This window comes from Streptopelia decaocto (genome assembly GCF_964273445.1).
Source record: "Streptopelia decaocto genome assembly, chromosome: 1".
Taxonomy (NCBI): Eukaryota; Metazoa; Chordata; class Aves; order Columbiformes; family Columbidae; genus Streptopelia; species Streptopelia decaocto.
In genome coordinates, this window is record NC_138663.1 from 76,923,966 (window position 1) to 76,941,685 (window position 17,720).

Here is a 17,720-nt window from a genome sequence, read left to right on the forward strand (position 1 = left end):
CTTTCCTCCTCTTTTTGACATAATGGGTGAAATCCACAGTGGCACATGAATAGCAGGTATAGGAAACTAACAGTCCTTGGCTTAAAAATTGTTTTTTCTATTACACCATCCCAAAAGAAAAAAATTTGTCGACCGTCAGGGCAAATTACAGGGGATTTGTGTTGATGGAGTAAACCAAATGTGATATCAATGTGCTAAACCTATTTTGGGATATATGATGTATGATGCAGTAGTATGTGGTTTGACTTTTATAGAAACCAAAACAAAAAGCCAAGCAACAACAGAAACAGGATCAAACTTTGAGGGGGGAAGATTATGTGGCAAGGACCACCCACATATAGTACATTGGTCCTAAAATTTGCCTGTGAGAGTTTCATTATATCATTAAGGATTTACTTATCTTCTTAATCTTATTAATGAATTCTTTATCTTCAGCTAAAATGTTTATTAATATAGTAGGAACTGTGAATGTGTATTAAAGATAATATATGATTTCAAGTTCATTGGTCTAACTTTATATATGGTGTGCATCTCTGCTAATTCTGCAGAAGCAACTTTCCTATATACAGTTACAATTTCTCCAGGAGTCTTAGAAAGGTATGATAAAAATACTGTAGGATTAAGTATTCCTGATTCTATAGGAGACTTTCCAGAAAAGCAAAAAAATATAGCATGTCCGTCTTCTAGCATATTTACTGATGGTGGGAAATAATGGGATAAGGAAAGCCAATTTCAATGTGTTTTTTTGGCAATAATTCATTCAGGTAAAATCTCAAACAGCATATTTAAGTAAGCTTAATTATCAAAAGAGCTTGTTTTAACTGTAGTTTTATAATATCTTCTAATTTGAATGAACATATGCTATGTTCTTTTCTTACAATATGCTGTGTTATGCCAAACACAAACTACCTATAAAACAAATTACCTATATCTTACTATAAGGGTTGGAATGCCTTTTGCAATAGTGCCTACCAGACTATTAGTTAATTAGAATGTCCATGACCAGTTATTTAGCCTTGCGTTGTGTTGTTTTATATTACTTAATATTGTAATTAAATTACTGATAAGAGGCTTTAACATTCTATAAAATTCAGGAGAAAATATTAGAATTAAATGACTTGATGCTTTGAAAAAACTACAACTAAAGAATTTTAAGTAGTGAATGTATTCATAATGCTAAGCATTGCTTGATGAAAAATTCAAAATGTAAAAAAAACCTAGAAGAGAATAGCAAATTCAGATTTGTCACTCAGAAGTGTTAGCTTAGTTCTCATGTCAGTGGACAAAACTTCATATGGCAGGACCCAGAGGAAATCTGTGTGAATAGCTGAATATGCATTTCAGGAGTTGTTCGCTGACATCAAAGAAAACAAAGCAAAGGTTGAATCCAATGTTCATAGACTTCATGGTTATACAAGTGGCAATATGCTATTTTAGTAGAATAGAGCAGTCATAAAAAGTTAGCTCAGACCATCTATCTGATGCTCCTATATGCTTGGAGCACAGATTTGGAAAACAGTGATTTTGAGAAAATGGTCATCAAAATTTAACCTGACTCATTTCCCTTGTTCTCTTATTTGGTAGAGAGCCTTGTCTGCTTTCAATAGCATGCAGAGGAGATAGCGAGACAGCATCATGTGAGCTATCTCAAAGGCATTTTACAATACAGAATACTGATGGTCAAATTCAGCATCTTTCATCAAGGTGTGATAATAAGGGTTTGGAAAGGAATGGGAGCACAACAGAGATGAGCTGTCTCCAGGCACAGACAGGGCAACCCCACTTAATCCAGAGGATGCTGGGGGGCTCCCCTTGACAGCTGGAGAAGATTAGTGAAAAATACACCTTGGCAACAGAGACAGTGACATACAATCTCTTCTAGATTGCAGACCACACTTCAATGTGAAGAATTTTCCTAATTCTTTGGCTGTTTTCTGGCGCAAGCATGCACAAACCAACACATTTCTCTGTGGGAGTGAACTGTAGAAACTTCCACTGCCTGGCTCTTTGGATTGGTTTCAGCTCTTTGGTTTACTTTAACTTTATCTATGAAGTATCAGTTTACTTTAGGGTTACAGCCTGATTTTGAATAAAAGCACAAACGTGTTAGAGGCTGTCGTAATCTCAAGACTTTAAGCAATTACGGAAACAAAAAAAATCTGTTGTAAGCCAGCTTTATAAATGTAGGTGCATGCAACTGCATGGGTACATTTGTGAAAGTCTTCGTATGTGCATGACGCACGAGGAAAGCTACACACTGAATGTTTGGGTTTGTGGACATGAGCAATAGCACACTTGCCTCTTGGCATCTGAGTTGCCTATTTGTGCAGGCACACCCAGCATCTGCAGATGCCAATGAGCTACAAGACAAATGCTTGCAGTCAGTCATCACACCTGACATTAAGAATGCCACAAAAACTCAGTTTCTTGGGGCATGTAGGTGTGTGCAGGATTTATATGCTTTTGTCCTACGTGCTATGTTTTCCAAACTGGCCTCTGAATGCCTGTATTCTGTTTATGCTTGAGAATTGGTATGCATGTACAAATCAGAGAGTCAGACTCCTGAATCCTCCCTCCTTTCTGCAAAACTACTCCTTTCTCCTGCCCTACCCAGTGAGTTTGCCCAGCCATGGTTTTTGTACTGAGTCTGGTTGGGATGGAGTTAATTTTCTTCATGGCAGCCCATATGGTGCTGTGTTTTGGATTGGTGACTAAAACACTGTTGACGGGACACCAGTGTTTTGGCTGTTCTCAATGTGTGGCTTTGGCTACTCGTCTTTCTGAAGAAAAAAGTGAGGATGAGTGTTTCCAGCTGAAACTATGGACAGAATGTCTTCTACTTTAAGATGCTGTCATAAGTAGCTAAGATTTAAACAAAGCCTTCACTTTTAAAATGAAATCTAGCGAGTGATCAGTCTCTTATGGTTTTAGTTTCCAGTTGCTCTCAATCTGGCAACTCTCCCCTGCAGTAAATTCACTTAAAACCATACAGTAACCATTGAATTGGAGCTTCCTAAGCCAAGTTTCACCTTGGAACAAACAGTCCTAAGTTAAAAATTCCTAAAACTAAGGTTTCATAGAAGCACAAAAATTTCCAAGTGACATTACAGTTTCTAAGGCCAAGCAGTGACATGAACATCTTTGGTTACCTTTTGTTCCTCATATGCTTCTTTGAGACGAACATAATTTGTCAGTGCTCTCATTGCAATTGGAAGCTTTCCGATTGCCTTCAGGTCCACAGGTTTCTTGTGAGCAGATATAATAAGAGTATTCATCCACCAATAAGTCGCCTTTGAGAGCAAATTAACAAATGGCTGCAGAAACCTCACCCCCAAGTCCTGCAGATCCTCTGGTGGCTTTACTTTCTGAGGGTTCATGAAAAACACATACCTCTGGAGAGGAGAAAATAGACAGCATGTGCTCAGGAATTATCTTATATACAGCAATTTTTAGTAAAAAAATACGTATAGTACAACTACAGTGTCAAATTTGCATTTAAAGGTAATTAAACATTGAATTTAAATGTAAATTTGAATGTAAATAGGAGCATTTCCATTTTCACAGCATAACTGGCAAGAAATTGAGCAAGATGGGTTGTGGACACAGCTCTGTAGCCTACCAGTACTACCTATCTCTATCTGAACCACAACAAAAAAGAACTCTTGGGATATAATTATATTTTAAATTATCATGTGTAAGAATGTATTTTAACTTGCACATTCACTACATATGTAGTTTAACTGTATTAGCATAGCATATACCGTATAGATTACACACACACACAAACCCTTACATGCACTAATACATACAAATATGTATTAACTCTCTGTGTGTATACACAGACACACATACCAAATCCAGAGGACACATTGAGGACATACATTCTAAAGAGATGCCAGGTCCCGTTTGATCTCTATACAATTAACCAGATGTCTACAGATAAATTAAAGTTGGGCCTAAACTTGATGAAAGCCAGAGTTACTGGGACTAAAGACCCATCTTCATCCTCGGGATACTATCCATATCTTTCAGATCCTGATAAAGAAAACACATACCCTCACTCGAATGACGTTGATTTCCACAGCCATCAGCAGCCCATAGAGAATGACCATAATTCCAGTGATGCAGAAACGCAGCTGAGAAAAAGGCACACCGTCCTGGCAGTATCTGACAAGCTTGATTGTTTTGGTGACAAAGGCCATTATCCAGTAAAGAAAGAGAGCTGTAAAATCAGTGCACATGCATAATTAAAAAAAAAAAAAACCAAAACAAAACTATAGCAGTGCTGCAGAAATTTTAGCTCTCTCAAACAGAAATATTCCCTGGCTTAATTCAATGCAATCATGGTGATCCTCTATATCACCAGCCTGCAGGCTGGCACATTAAGATTACAGGAAATTGGGTCTGAGATATTTGCTTTGCACGTTCTTTTCCCAGGTCACTATATTCTTTCCTGGGCCACCACCTTTCAAACAGATCCACACTGGTGGGTCTTCACACAATTATTATACAAAAGTCCATTGAAGATAATCTGAAGGGGAGCTTTGTTATTGAAATGAAGTAAAAGTCACTTAACTTGACAAATATATTGCCTCTGAAAAAGAACAGTTCATTGCAGGTAAGCTCATTTTGAAAAAGAGTTAATATGATGTAATTACATCCTGCATCCTGCTTTGTATCTGTCAATGGCCAGTTCAGGTTGTTGAGTTATAGGTAATTGGGACCATATACTTCTATGAAACATTATCCTGCAACATCTAGTCAAATTCTTCTAACCACCTCCTTCCTGGCTGCGATAAATACCATAAATACGAGGTAGTAGCTTCTCAAAGATAAACCTTTTTCCCCTTACTTTGGAAAAAGTGAGGAGTGCCTCACTTTGGCAAAAGTGAGGGCTGGTATCCTTCATTAGACTGGGTAATCTCAGGATCAGCTGCAATGGATGCTGAGAAATAAGTGGCCCTTGAAACAGTCCTTTTGAATTAAGACAAGATTTTGCCTCAAAATAATAAGCAGTGTTAAAAAATACCTAAAAGCTTAAGGTAGAAATACAATAGGCATACTATGCTTTCCCTTTTGTTATCATTTTTAAAAATAGTTTTCAATGTGTACCTTATAAAACATGCAAATACTCCTACAACACTACTAGTTCAAAGAGCAGAGAATTATCTCTAGCTCTTTTAATATTCTCATGCATTTCACCATTATCTGCAATTTATGCAAGTTGACTTTGGCTGAACTACTAGGTTTTGTAAGACTACATAAATATCAGACTTAGACTTACCCAACAGTAACTTTGGAAAGTTAGATGTTTCAATATTATGGTAATAGACTATGGACACAGTGGCAGCCACAAATCCCATTATGGCTGGTAGAAACAGATGTAGATGGCGAGAGTTCATTTGTCTGAAAATTAATAAGGTATAAATTAATGAATTTGATGTCTTTTTTTTCACCATTGTTGTACTTCCAGGTGTTCTGTTAATCTATTTAACAAGGCAAATATGACTTCCCCAGACACAAAAAGATTTTTTCCAGGTGAATGCTTTAACTTCTGTCAATATTCACTTGCTGCTCTAGCTTGAGAGGAAAGTAACAATGTGCCAAGAACAAGCATTTCACCTTCATCCCATTAAAATCTAGACAGTTCATGAAATGATGCCCCATCTGTTTTTTGGGGAAAAACTCCTTATGCCTTACTAGCCAGTCTCTCACACATTAACACTATCCATTGATGAATGCAATTAGCTTGGCTATCCAACCAAACACCTTCACTTACGTATCTGAAACTATGCCCTCTGCTATTTCACACACATGTACGAACAGGAGGGTGAATGTCAGGATCCACCGTAGGTTGTGCCCAGGGAAGTGCAGCCAGGTGTTGTGGTGAATCTGGACTTTGGAGCTCTGGCTTCCCCAGCCTGGGAAATAACAGTAATGAAAGAGGAAAGTTATCACACAGCCAATTCCCTATTCTAACGCATAGGCCACAATAGTTTATAATCAACCTAAAACCCCTATAAGACGATGGGGATTGTTGTTACTAATAACATGACCCAGGAGTGTTTGAATTGCCATGTGGCCCCCATAATTTATATCTGATGCTCTAGACAATGTGACAACAGACTTCCCACAACCATAATCAAATGGAAGAGGTCCCTGGCCAAGAACAAAGATGAGACAACCAAAAGAAACATCTCAGAGTCTCACCCTCGCACAACAAGGACTGATAGATCTTAAGTGATGGCGTCATCATGTCTTTCCCAGCCACAGACAAGAGTTGGCAAAGTTTCCAACTGATATAAAAGCTGCATCCTCCAATAAGGCCTCAAAGAGATATATTTAGTTCAAACAAATAATATTTGTCTCAGGCTTGGTTGGGAGTGCTGTCTCAGGGGATGCTGAGCGGAGATTTCCCAGTCTCCACTCCTCAGGCACAGCCCAGCCTCCCTGCCCCGTGCATTCCTGGCATAAAAAAGCTCCCAGCACAGCACCAGGACTCAGTTGATTTAACCAACAGATTAATGCCGAAGCCCATTTTCACATCGCCACCTCAGATGGCACCTATTCTTTTCGAGCTGAAGCCAGCAACCTGGCAAGAAGTGGGACACCAAGCAGCCGGTGGGGGTGCAGTGCTGGGGGGAGCTGAGGACTGGTCAGAGGTTAGCCTCTCATGATGGCAAGTATTGTCCTGCATGTTTCTTTGTCCTCTGTCCCTTCCCATCCTGGTACAGGGCTGTCCTGAATCAGTTAGCCCAAATGGCGGTACATGTCCCTCTTACTGTAAGCAGCTCCTGGAGTTCATTAACAGGCTTCCTGAAGCCCGAAGAGAATCCCAAAATCAGCACGTTTTGGGGAAGTAAGGACACAAAACAAAAGAAACCAAAACCAAAGCCGAAGCTGTCGAACTAGGGCAGTGAGCATTGCACCTGTTTCTTTCAGTAACTGCAGAACTGAGTTGAAAATCCAGGATATGCTTTTGATATGCAAGGATGCAGCATCTCATCACGGCTAGAGGGTTATCAGGTGACACATAAACCTAGGTTTATTCATTCTTGGAAACTGTCAAGATTTCACCATTTTGACCTTGTTTAATATGCAAAGTACTGCAGGAACAATATATTCTCTCTTCTCCATATTTATCTCACTAATTTTCTATAATATCCTGATATTTTCCTAATCTAGGGTGGCATTCTTTGGCCTTGCTCCTGTCTTTGTCTCTTCCAAGCTTCTTTTCATTTTTATTTCCTCTTTGCCCATACATATGCACAAACACGGTTCATCATCAATTTTTTATTTTGGAGTCAGTCAATACCGTGGACTCCAGTTGGGTTTTAATGCTCTGTTCAACAGCTTTTTGTCCTGATAATCAAGGTACAAAACAGAAAACAAAGAATTACATACTTACAGATATACCATACAACTTAAGCTATTATGTTTTTTTCATAAGATTGTTAAAAAATAGAGGGAATTTTCAGTGGCTGCAATGCTATTTCAAAATTAATTGGCTAATACCTGTAAAAATATTAAAGCAGCCTGCTACCACCTCATGCGTAACACAGAATGTTGTAAAAGATAATCTCTGCCATCAGACCTTGCATTGAGTTTCCATCAAGCACTTCTGCAGAAAGCCCTGTAATTCAAGGATGACTTGCATCTCATCTTGAAGAAAGAACCAGCACTGCCATAAAGATCTAGCACTGTCAGATAGAGTTCTCCATAACCCTTGAGTTTTCCCAGTCTTTAGTTATTCTTTTGTTAGAACCTGTTTGGTATTCCCTTTCTTAATTATTTAATTAGTTTTCAGTCGCTGGATCTTTTTATACCTTTGATTGATAGGTACTGAGTGTCATAGCCCACAGGTTCCTGTAGCCTATTATTAAATCACTTCAGACTCTTTTCGCATAATGGAAATCCTTAAATCTCTAGTTCAACTAACATCCCAAATTCAAATGTTCGTGATGGAAGAGATGTACTACTGTGTATACATGCAACACCAGGAAGGTAACATGGAAGAGTTGACATGCCATTTCTCATGCAGTTGTTGAAAGAATATTTTTATGAATACTTATTGCCTTTTGACAGCTATTCAAGTGTATCTTCTATGATCAGTTAGAATGCCACTCTTTGACACCTCTGAAAAAGTATTAAAATGTATTTATTTCATCACTTCAAATAACTGGGATAAAGAGACAACTATAGAGAAAAATTATCATTACAGTACTAGTTTACACACGACTTTTTGCAAGAATGTGTGAGTTAGAGCCACTCCACTATCCTAAATTCTTCAAGATAAATTTATCATTTCTTATTTTCATTCCTGTAGAAGATTCTCTCTTTTACTCTACTTTTGGTTACAAATGTTACCAAAATAAGTAATTATTCTGTTTTAAAAGTGTCCTACACTTCTCCTAGGCTTAGATCCAAGCTGCACATTTTGGATATTCTCTGAAATTCAGATAACTTGAAGGGAATTTAGACACATTGCCCTAAGCCTTCTAATATCTAATAATAGCAAAGGTTGCAAGTTGCTAATTTCAAATCTGAAGAAAATTTCTCCAGAGAGCAGTTTCAAAGCATTTGAATCTGATTTCTTTGGTTCTCGTACATTTTTTTCATGCTGCTTAGTTCAGATTTATATCTATAGTTCCCAACATTTCAAGTGGGTCGGCATCGCATCCTCTGGGTCAAAACATTCTGTATCTTCTTTTTTAAAATTAATAAATACAAAGCATCTAATGGTTTGCACCACAGGCCTCCAAGCACATATAACCATGACTGAGTATAAATACATGCTCAAGTGTTTGTAGGATTGCACAACTCCATTGAATAACTCACCAATGAACAAAATTGGGAAGGTGATAAATAGCAAGAAGACATGGGGGACCAAGTTCAGGGCATCCACAAAGCAGACGTTTCTTAAGACACCAGCACTGATGTTATAGGCTGAAGCATTGTCGTTACCACAAAACGCGAGCCTCATTGCTTCCGAAAGGTCTGACAACTACAAAAAAGAGAGATCAGCTGACTACCAAGACTCCTAGCATCCCCTTTAGCCAAACACAAAATAAATAAAACAGATACAGAAGACACACACTGAATAACACAGAGAATAATTCAGTAGTATTTTGAAAACCCTTTTGGGGTCCATCAAGTACAAGCATATTACAATGAAGCCTGTGTTTATATTGAATTAATATTATTCATATTTAGTTAATATTGTTTATATTTCTTTATATTTACTATTTATTATACGTACTATTTTTTAAAACACTATGCTACGCCTTCTAGCGTTTTCTGCATGCACAAATGTTATGCTTCAAATGCTCTACGAGAATATAGAGAAAGAACAAGAAAGTTTTGAAAAAAAATTATTTCAATTTCTCATAAAAACCCTCAAATGCACATAAGCTGATGACTGTGTGTTACTGCTTCTTTGATGAACCGACACTCTCTATGCAACATCTCCTTTCATATGACTTGTTGTACTACATCCTCAGTGCAAGCTCTGAACCTTTGATATTTTTTATTTGGCAGCTTTGTGTTCACTGGTATTGTATTTCTTCATTGTCCCATAGAACAATGATCACATACACGAGTCATTACAAATAACTGCCAAACTATTAATCAAAGTAGGTTGCAAAGATTGCATAGGCAGTGAATCAGCATTTAAGCTTGATCCTGCAAATCCTTATGCATGTGCTTAGCCTTATCAAGGCAGTTCTCTGAGTTCCATGATTTCTTATGAGATTATCTTTGTACACCAAGATAAGCTCATGTGTTCGTGCTTGCTGAGTGTGGGCCATGGTATGACACAGAGTTATGGCCAGCCTCTGGCTTTTGTCAACCTGTGCATGGTTTATCTATTCATTTGTTCTTCTTTATAAGATGAAAGAAGACTGCAACCAAAACGTTTCCTTGATGATTTCTTTGCCTGAGACTTCTACACAGTGACATAATGCTGTAGAATAGACTGTAAATTCATTTGTTCACCTCTTTTTTTCCAAATTATACATACTATAATGGAAAGAATACCTTTAATTCAGAAAAGTATACGTATATTTTGGTGAATGCATTTTTCTGCAAGAACATTGTCACTAATGAGTTTTGTGGAACAAAATAGACATGCAAAACTGCATGAACACAGTTTAAAAAAAGTTAGCTGAATAGGGAGAAAAGGGCTTTCCTTCTTTCCTCAAATATTTTGGATTAATTCTGTGAGCCTCATGGTTTAAACAAGGTAAGCACAAACTACTCAAGTACTCCCTTAGAGATACAGATCTTCAAAAGAATAGAAAGTTCAAAGAGGCACTTTGAACCTCTGCTAAAACCCCCTTTTGCTTTTAACTAACTTCAGCTGGATCTGAAAAGCATAATCCATACTGAAATACATCAGTGAAATTTGTAAAAGCGTTTCATTGAAAAGAATGTGATAAACGCAGTCCCTTCTCTGAACATATCAGCAATTTATGGTCCGAGATTTGCCAGAAGTTAAGCATAACTCAGAGTCATATGGTGGACGACATACTGCAAAAATGCATGCATATACTTACTGTGGTGCAAAAGCTGATGAGCAACCCACTCAACCTTCAATAGAACACAATTTGATGGAGCGTTTGACCATTTGTCTATAATGGATAGAGTGATATGACCACTATCATTCTATCATTTTATTTTTATATTAAAAAAATATTCATTAATGTATATGACTAATAACACAAAAAACCCCACATTATGTTAATATGAATTCTGTCTAATAGACTGAGGAGTTATTAGCAAAGCAAATACGGAACTTTAAAAAAAATACACAGAGATAGCTTGGTTTTAATTTTTAAAAGCTTGACATGTCTCCTTTAAGAGAAACGTAATGGTAATGATAATCTCTCGAAAATCAGAAGTGTTGTTTCCTCATATTTATCAAAGGTCAGAAGTCAAAGGGAGTTCTGCTGGGAATTTTCCTCCCTTTCCCACAAAGAAAACTCTTTTCTGAGACAGTATAAGACACTATTGTGGTCTAGTGCTTGGATTGGTACCGAAAGGCAGGAAGATCCTGGGTTCATATGAGCACTGAATCATTGACTTCCAGTGTAGCTTTTGGCTTCTAGTCAAAAATAAATCTGGGAGAAAGGACTAAAACCATGTCCAAGAGAAATAAAGGAATTGTTGGGTTTTTTTTTTCCATTTTTTTGGAAGGGAGATGGAATATAAGCATTAGATGTTCCTACGGAAGAAAGTACTACTAACTGCATGAAGAGTGCTATCTGCTATCTGGGACCTACCATCAGTTTGTAGAGGTTTCATATTACACCTCAAACAATGGTCCCTAAAAGTTCTCGAGAAAGATGCATCTTTCAAGAACCACATCTGAGTCTTCACAAGAATCTGTGCTGCGCCTGATTTTGTGATAGCATCCTCTTAACACCAACTGTCTTTTTCACATTGGCAGGGCTGAGGAAAGAATCTGGTCCTGTTGTTTATACTGATGTATAGAGACAATGCCAATCATACTGATGATAGCTTTCAACAGTAGGTATAAGCAGTTTATTCGCAATGCTTTTGTTAAAGGTTCATTTCAAAAAAGAGGTAGAATTTGATTGTCTTCTTATAAATGGGAAACAAAATCAAAGTGCCTAGGTTCGCTAGCTTGTAAAAAAAAAAAAAAAAAAAAAAAAGAAGAAGAAGAAGAGGAAAAACAAACAAAAACCAAAACCCATAGAAAATCAAAAAGATTGCATTACCATTTAAATGAGGTAGGGTAATTGACAATAATTTCCCAAGTTTCTAGATCATAAAACACTTCGTAATTAATCAGCACATTCTGCTTAGTGCCATGATGGTGTGTTGACCCAATGCAGCTTATGATTTGGCCTCATACAACAGTCACCAGGTACAACTTCCCCAATTTCCCTTTTTAGCAGCATCCACTTCAGGACACACATCTAGTACAGTGTGACGCTAATAGGGAGCAGAGGAGATAAGAACTGTAGAAGCATTAATAGCCCAGTGATCCTTCCTTGCTCCCTTCCTTCCTTTCTTCCACCCATTTGTCCATTACCACTCCGCTAGAAATGAACCGTGACTGGAAGTGGGGGGCTCTTGTTGTGCATCTGTTAATGGATACCAACTTCCATAGGTGTTTTCTGGCATTTACACAAACAGGCTGCTAGTAGTTCTCTGTATCTTCAAGAGTGGTGTATGAAAATACAGTGTAACATTGGAGCTCTAAGAAATAATTTTATCTCCCGTGTGCCTCACAGGCAGCCAGAAACCACTCCGTCATTCCCTTCCCATCCATTTCTGATGCAGAAGGCAGACCTGATATACCCTCCACAGCTTTGCCCATGTGACTCAAACCACTGGACCTTGCTCTGATCTTCGGAAAACTTGAGTGCACGGTGGGCTCTGGAGTTGCACTAATGCACAGGCCCATCACCCTAGGCATAAAGCATGTCATGCAGTTTCTACTTCTTTGCTCAAGTTTCACAGATAGTAGAAATACATTGGATGAAGTTTTACTGGCATGTAAGGGAGAATACTTAGGATACTTTGCATCTACAGTCAACACGAGTGAGATTCCCATTTGGTTTGAAGCAGAAATTAGCTGCTACTTTCTGTTGTGTTAGGGCATGCCTCCAGAAGCTCATTTTCATTGGCCTCAAGGTTTAAGAAGCTGTTTTGAAAGAAGGACAGAAAGAAAAGCCCCTAAGGCAGAAGAACAAGTCCTTGATTTCTCTAGACAGCTCTAGAGAACTGGTCTTGTTTTTAACAAAACCAGGACAATGACGCTTGTGCAGCTTCACCAAAGTTAACAGGAGTCAGACCATGACAGGTTTCCAGATGCAATTCCTCATCCAAGGAAACAGTGTAACCTTCAGATTTCTACGGAGGAAAAACTGAAAAATAACAGCTATTTTTTTTGTGTCCACACTTAGATCTGATGTTTGCAAAGTTCAGCATAGCTACAAATGTACACATTCTTAGGGCTGCAAACAGTGCAAGTAGCATGTTCAGAATGATTCAGATTAATTTGAGAGTTCGAGTTGCATTTTCAAACAATATTTCAGTACTGGGAGTTAATGTTAAAGATATCTTTAATAATTCTAAAAATTTTAAAGAGTTTTAAAAGGTTTCAGCTATAGTGACTTTTAATGAGTCCCAGTTTTGAAAATTTTCACTCAAAAATCTGAGCCTGGAAATGAAGACAGTTTGGAAGACCTTGACTGTCGATAACCAATGAAAGGCGGAGTGAAAAGGCACTATTCACTCCTCTTCTGTAATAGTATAAGATTTCATTTCATGAAACGAAAATGTGAAATGGAAGAACACCAAATATAGAAAAAAACTCAAGAATTGCAGTTGTGGCTACTCCTGTAACTCTCCAAAAACTGCAGCTGGATTTAGAAAGGAAGATTGAACACTTTTTTGACCAATCACTGATGAAATCTGGATCCCTTAATAGTAATTAAACTATTCTTCCATTTGCTTTAACTCTTCTAGTAAGGCAATGCTGGGCTTCCATCAGAACTAGATGTGCACAGGTGCATAGAGACATCTTGCCTGTGTGAGGAAGTGCTGTTAGTTTCACGCAGTGCTGAGCATTGTGCTAGTACGTAATTAAATACACTGAAGACTTTTTATATTTTTCCAAAGCGCCAATTATTGATCATTGCCAAAGACAAAATATTGACCAGACAGGACAACAGTCTAACCCTGTAATGAATAGTCAGGATGAAGATCTTTGCAGTAATTATAAACAAGTCAGAGTACAGAGCTGACTCAAGGTTTCCTGCAGTGCAGCCAAAGGTGATTTTCTCTTTACCAAAGATGAGGAGACAGATTTTTTAGGCCACAGTAAGCACACAGGGAGGGATCAAAGAGGAAAAACTGTGCTGCAGAGCCACACAAGTAGAATTGAATGGAAGAGATAAAAGCAGTGAATGCTGCAACTCAGGAGGTTATCGCAATCCATAGAAGCGGTTGCCATCTTACACCTGCCAACACGCCTTCTTTGGCAACACCGGCAGCAGCACAAAGCTGGGTTTCCTGGATTAATTCACATGGGTGAATTAAACAGCAAAGACAGGCGCTTTTATCATCCCAGCAGTCTGCTGCTCTAGGCAGCTGCCTGCTTCACTGTAGGCTACAGAGTCTAGTGGAGAGCTACATAAATACTAGTTTCAGTCTCAGAATTAATGGTCTTATTTCACCATGGGTGCAATTCCCACAAGACCTGCTCACAGCACGTGTGAGGTTGGGGCTGAGCAGCTGCCATAATTCAATTGCAAAGTTAGCTCATTCAGGACTAGCTCAAGGACCCATGAGCCATAGGAAATAACAGCAGATAAGTGCTCACTAGTTTCTTAGCAAATCTTTATCTATTTGGAAGGGATATTCACTGGAAAGCAAAGGCCTCTTCTTCGCATACAGATTGCCAAGACTGTTTCTCTATACTCATATTCAGTTTGGAATCTTTGGAGCCGAAGGCTTCTTTGCAGGCAGGTGTCTTTGTCTGGCGAAGAGCAATGTCTGCAAAATCAGGAACAGCCCAACTGCCATACTAAAATGATAAGATGCATAACCCAAACATGAATATTCAAGAGTGAACAGATGGAAGAGTAGCAAATTGTTTGGAAATTCATTGGTCATCTGAAGTTAGTGAACACTATTTCTCATCAGCAGCCTTTCAGAATAACTCTTGAGATCTTTATATACTCATTTAAGATGACAACATTATTCACAGTAGTTACACAAAATGGCTTTCCCAGAGCTAATTTGCCTTTCTGTTGAATATAGTAGGCCACCAAATTATGCTGGGGTGACTACACCAAGGTGAGTACAGGATCATATATTTGCTTTGCTACTTATTTGCTAACTTACTGTTATGCTTTATAATAATGTTGACAAGCATACTAGGTATAACCTATCAGAGGAAATTCAGTCAGAGGAAATGCAGTGATGTGGTAAGATCTTCCAATAACAAGCACCTGCTATCTGAGGGTACCAGCTACATTCAGCACTCCTATAGGGGTACCAAATACCATGCAATTTTTCATTTTAACACTTGCAGGCAGGAAGGCCTTTGTCCTTCAAAGTTATTGACAAATCACTCACTTTAATTTCAGTCTTTACAAACTCTAGAACTGCTCAGAAATTTTCAGACATTTTTTCTTTACCCTTTTGAAAATGGACCTTGCTGAGTAGTCAGCTACAAGCTAAAGCCACAAGGAAAACTCCAGAGAGGAGGGGAATGGAAAGAACAGTCAGGAGGATGGGCCCATGATGGTGCCACTGGAAGGCAAGTTTCAGCTCCCCTTTACATCATTTGGGAATCTGATTCCCTGTTGGTTTACTTTAATGAGCATGTGAACTATCTGAAAAGCAGTTCATCTTGTAATGAAATAGCTAAAAAACCTTATGTCCTTTAAGCATTTAAATTTTCATCCTAAAATCCCCAGCGCTGGCAAAGTTGAGACTTTCTGGTTTTGTGTTAAGGTGTACTGACATTGTCATCATATAATAAACAGAAATCAATACGATGCAGCATTGAACCTAAACACTTACAACCCTCATTTTAACAAGCATAAATGGGGATTCTCAGGGCACCAAGCCAGTTCCTGAGATATAGTTTCCATAAACAATTGTGATGAAGACAATGGGAAAATAGTAGATAATTTAGATTTCCATTAAAATGATGAGAACATCCTCACCAAGTGCAAAACTCTAACGATTCTAGTTAAAGACATTTTAATTACTTTAGGGTCTTTCAAAGTGGATTTTAAAGTCTTCATATTCAAGACCTTTATCTTACCTGGATTATCACTCTGTTCAGCATGCTCTGCAAGATACTTATGACTACAAAGAAATGAGTATAAATACACTCCTCAGGTGGACTTTGTTTGGGTGAAATAATATTCTGAAAAATATTTATTTCAGTAGTACTATTGCCTATATTAAAAAAAAAAAATCAATAGCTACACTTCCTAATTAAAATATATCAGTTTCCAAAGCATACTTGGGTCTTGGTTCAGATTTTTTTTGTCTTACATATAATGTGCATTATATGCCCACATCTGCATATATACATGTATATACACATATCTATACATGTGTATATGCATACAGATGCAGGATGGAGAAAATAGTCAGCATTTTACAAAAGCAATTAGTTCTTATCTTCTGAATAATTAAACCATTACAAAAGCAAGAATTTGTCTTTCCTTCTTGAATTTCACAGAGAAAAAATTTAACTAAGCACAATTTATTAACTTATAGGTTTGGATAAGCACAATGGAAGGCCTAACTCTGAGTTTTGCCACAGATTTCAGGTTAGTGTTCCGAATCTTTTTCCTTCCTAGGTATAAACCTACTAGTTTGTTCTTAAGTTCTTAAAAGCACTGGACCTAACACAACATATATGATCCATGCTACTTGCAAAGAGTTCTGCTAAGGTAATGGCAAAAAGTGCTGCCCCTTTAAAGCCTATTTTATCAAAAATGATCCTGTACAAAATATAATTTTCCTTTTTAGTCCTATTTCAGCTGTGACCATCTATCCTAGGTAGACCCTGCTTTCCCACTAAGCACTGTCTCAGTTACCTTGGGCCTTTAGATGATGAATTACCTCTGATACTTGTCAGTGTTCACATCACTCTCTGGCATATACCAGCAGCCTGATCCAAACACTACTGAAATCAATGCAAAGAATCTCATTGACTTGGGTAGGTTTTCAGATCATGCTCCAAAGACAGAGAAAAATCACAACAGCAGATGTGCTAAAGAAGCTACTAGCACTGAAAAGCATTTCACACAAACATCTGCACTGGTCTCGCACACATCTAACACATCGCCTTTCGCTATTTTGGTAAGCTTCTTAACACAATGCAATTCCCAATGTCAGCGTGCAATGCTGCCTGCTGTAAAACCTTTGACTTCACATGCCAGTGCAGGACAGTTTAAAAAAAGAAACATAACCCTGTGAACGGCAGCAAAGAAAACATCAGCAGGAGGGGACGGTAAAGGCTGAGAATGCCTGCGAATGGAAAAGGAAAAGAGATTGGGGTTGTAATCCCAGGAAAGAGCAAGGAGCAGCCCTGTCCCACAGATATAAAGGGAAGGAGGAGGAGGTGGTTAGTGGGAGATAATGGGGGAGGGTCATCGCATGCTCCGTTTGATTGCTGAATGTTAGATCAAACTCCGTAGCTTACCTTTGTAAACACAAAAACAAAATACCAACCCAAACTGTCACTCGGTTGTGCTATGTGATCAATATCATCCCGATGGCAGGATTTTCCTCCACTTAGTGAAGCTGCTCCAAGCCCTGGAGTGGATTATTTTTAGGCTGGTGATGGGAAGATCAGCTGCTGCCTCCTATCGAGTTTCCAAAGTGCACAAACTCTTCTTGTCTTCCTCGTATGCTGAAGGGGGCAGGAAACTGGGAAGAGACAGGCAAGCAAAAAACACCAATTTTTTGCCTCTTGAAGCTACAGTCCCCTAGGATTTCTTTTGCTTGCTTTTATTTTCATTTTTCCCTCACTGGAGTAGTAAGATTCCAAGAGGCTGTGTTACAGCGCACAGACTATTATCAGATGTTTTTTCTGAAGTAATTGATTTAGACAAGGTAGTCTAACTTTTGGCAGGCTTGGGGAGCTTCAGCTTTTGAATTCTTTTGAATTAATCTTGGATAATTTTGCACATCTTCCATCATCTTCAGCAGAAAAGACA

The 17,720-nt window shown here is 38.2% G+C and overlaps 1 protein-coding gene across 6 annotated transcripts in view; it reads right to left on the reverse strand.

Moving 5' to 3' along the window:
* ABCC9 (ATP binding cassette subfamily C member 9) overlaps positions 1-17,392 on the reverse strand; it is a 75,364-nt gene extending 57,972 nt beyond the window's left edge. For 5 of the 6 annotated variants that reach the window (XM_082043009.1, XM_082043007.1, XM_082043004.1 and 2 more), the window contains exons 1-7: positions 17,204-17,392; positions 10,554-10,628; positions 8,839-9,004; positions 5,780-5,921; positions 5,285-5,406; positions 4,056-4,222; positions 3,150-3,392 (exon numbers count right to left, since the gene is read on the reverse strand). In XM_082043009.1, the coding sequence (XP_081899135.1) occupies positions 3,150-3,392; positions 4,056-4,222; positions 5,285-5,406; positions 5,780-5,921; positions 8,839-8,983 (819 nt within the window). In that variant the 5' untranslated portion in view covers positions 8,984-9,004; positions 10,554-10,628; positions 17,204-17,392. The remainder of the gene's footprint in view (positions 1-3,149; positions 3,393-4,055; positions 4,223-5,284; positions 5,407-5,779; positions 5,922-8,838; positions 9,005-10,553; positions 10,629-17,203) is intronic. The other variant, XM_082043005.1, reaches the window with a different exon arrangement.
* Positions 17,393-17,720: the final 328 nt, after the last annotated feature.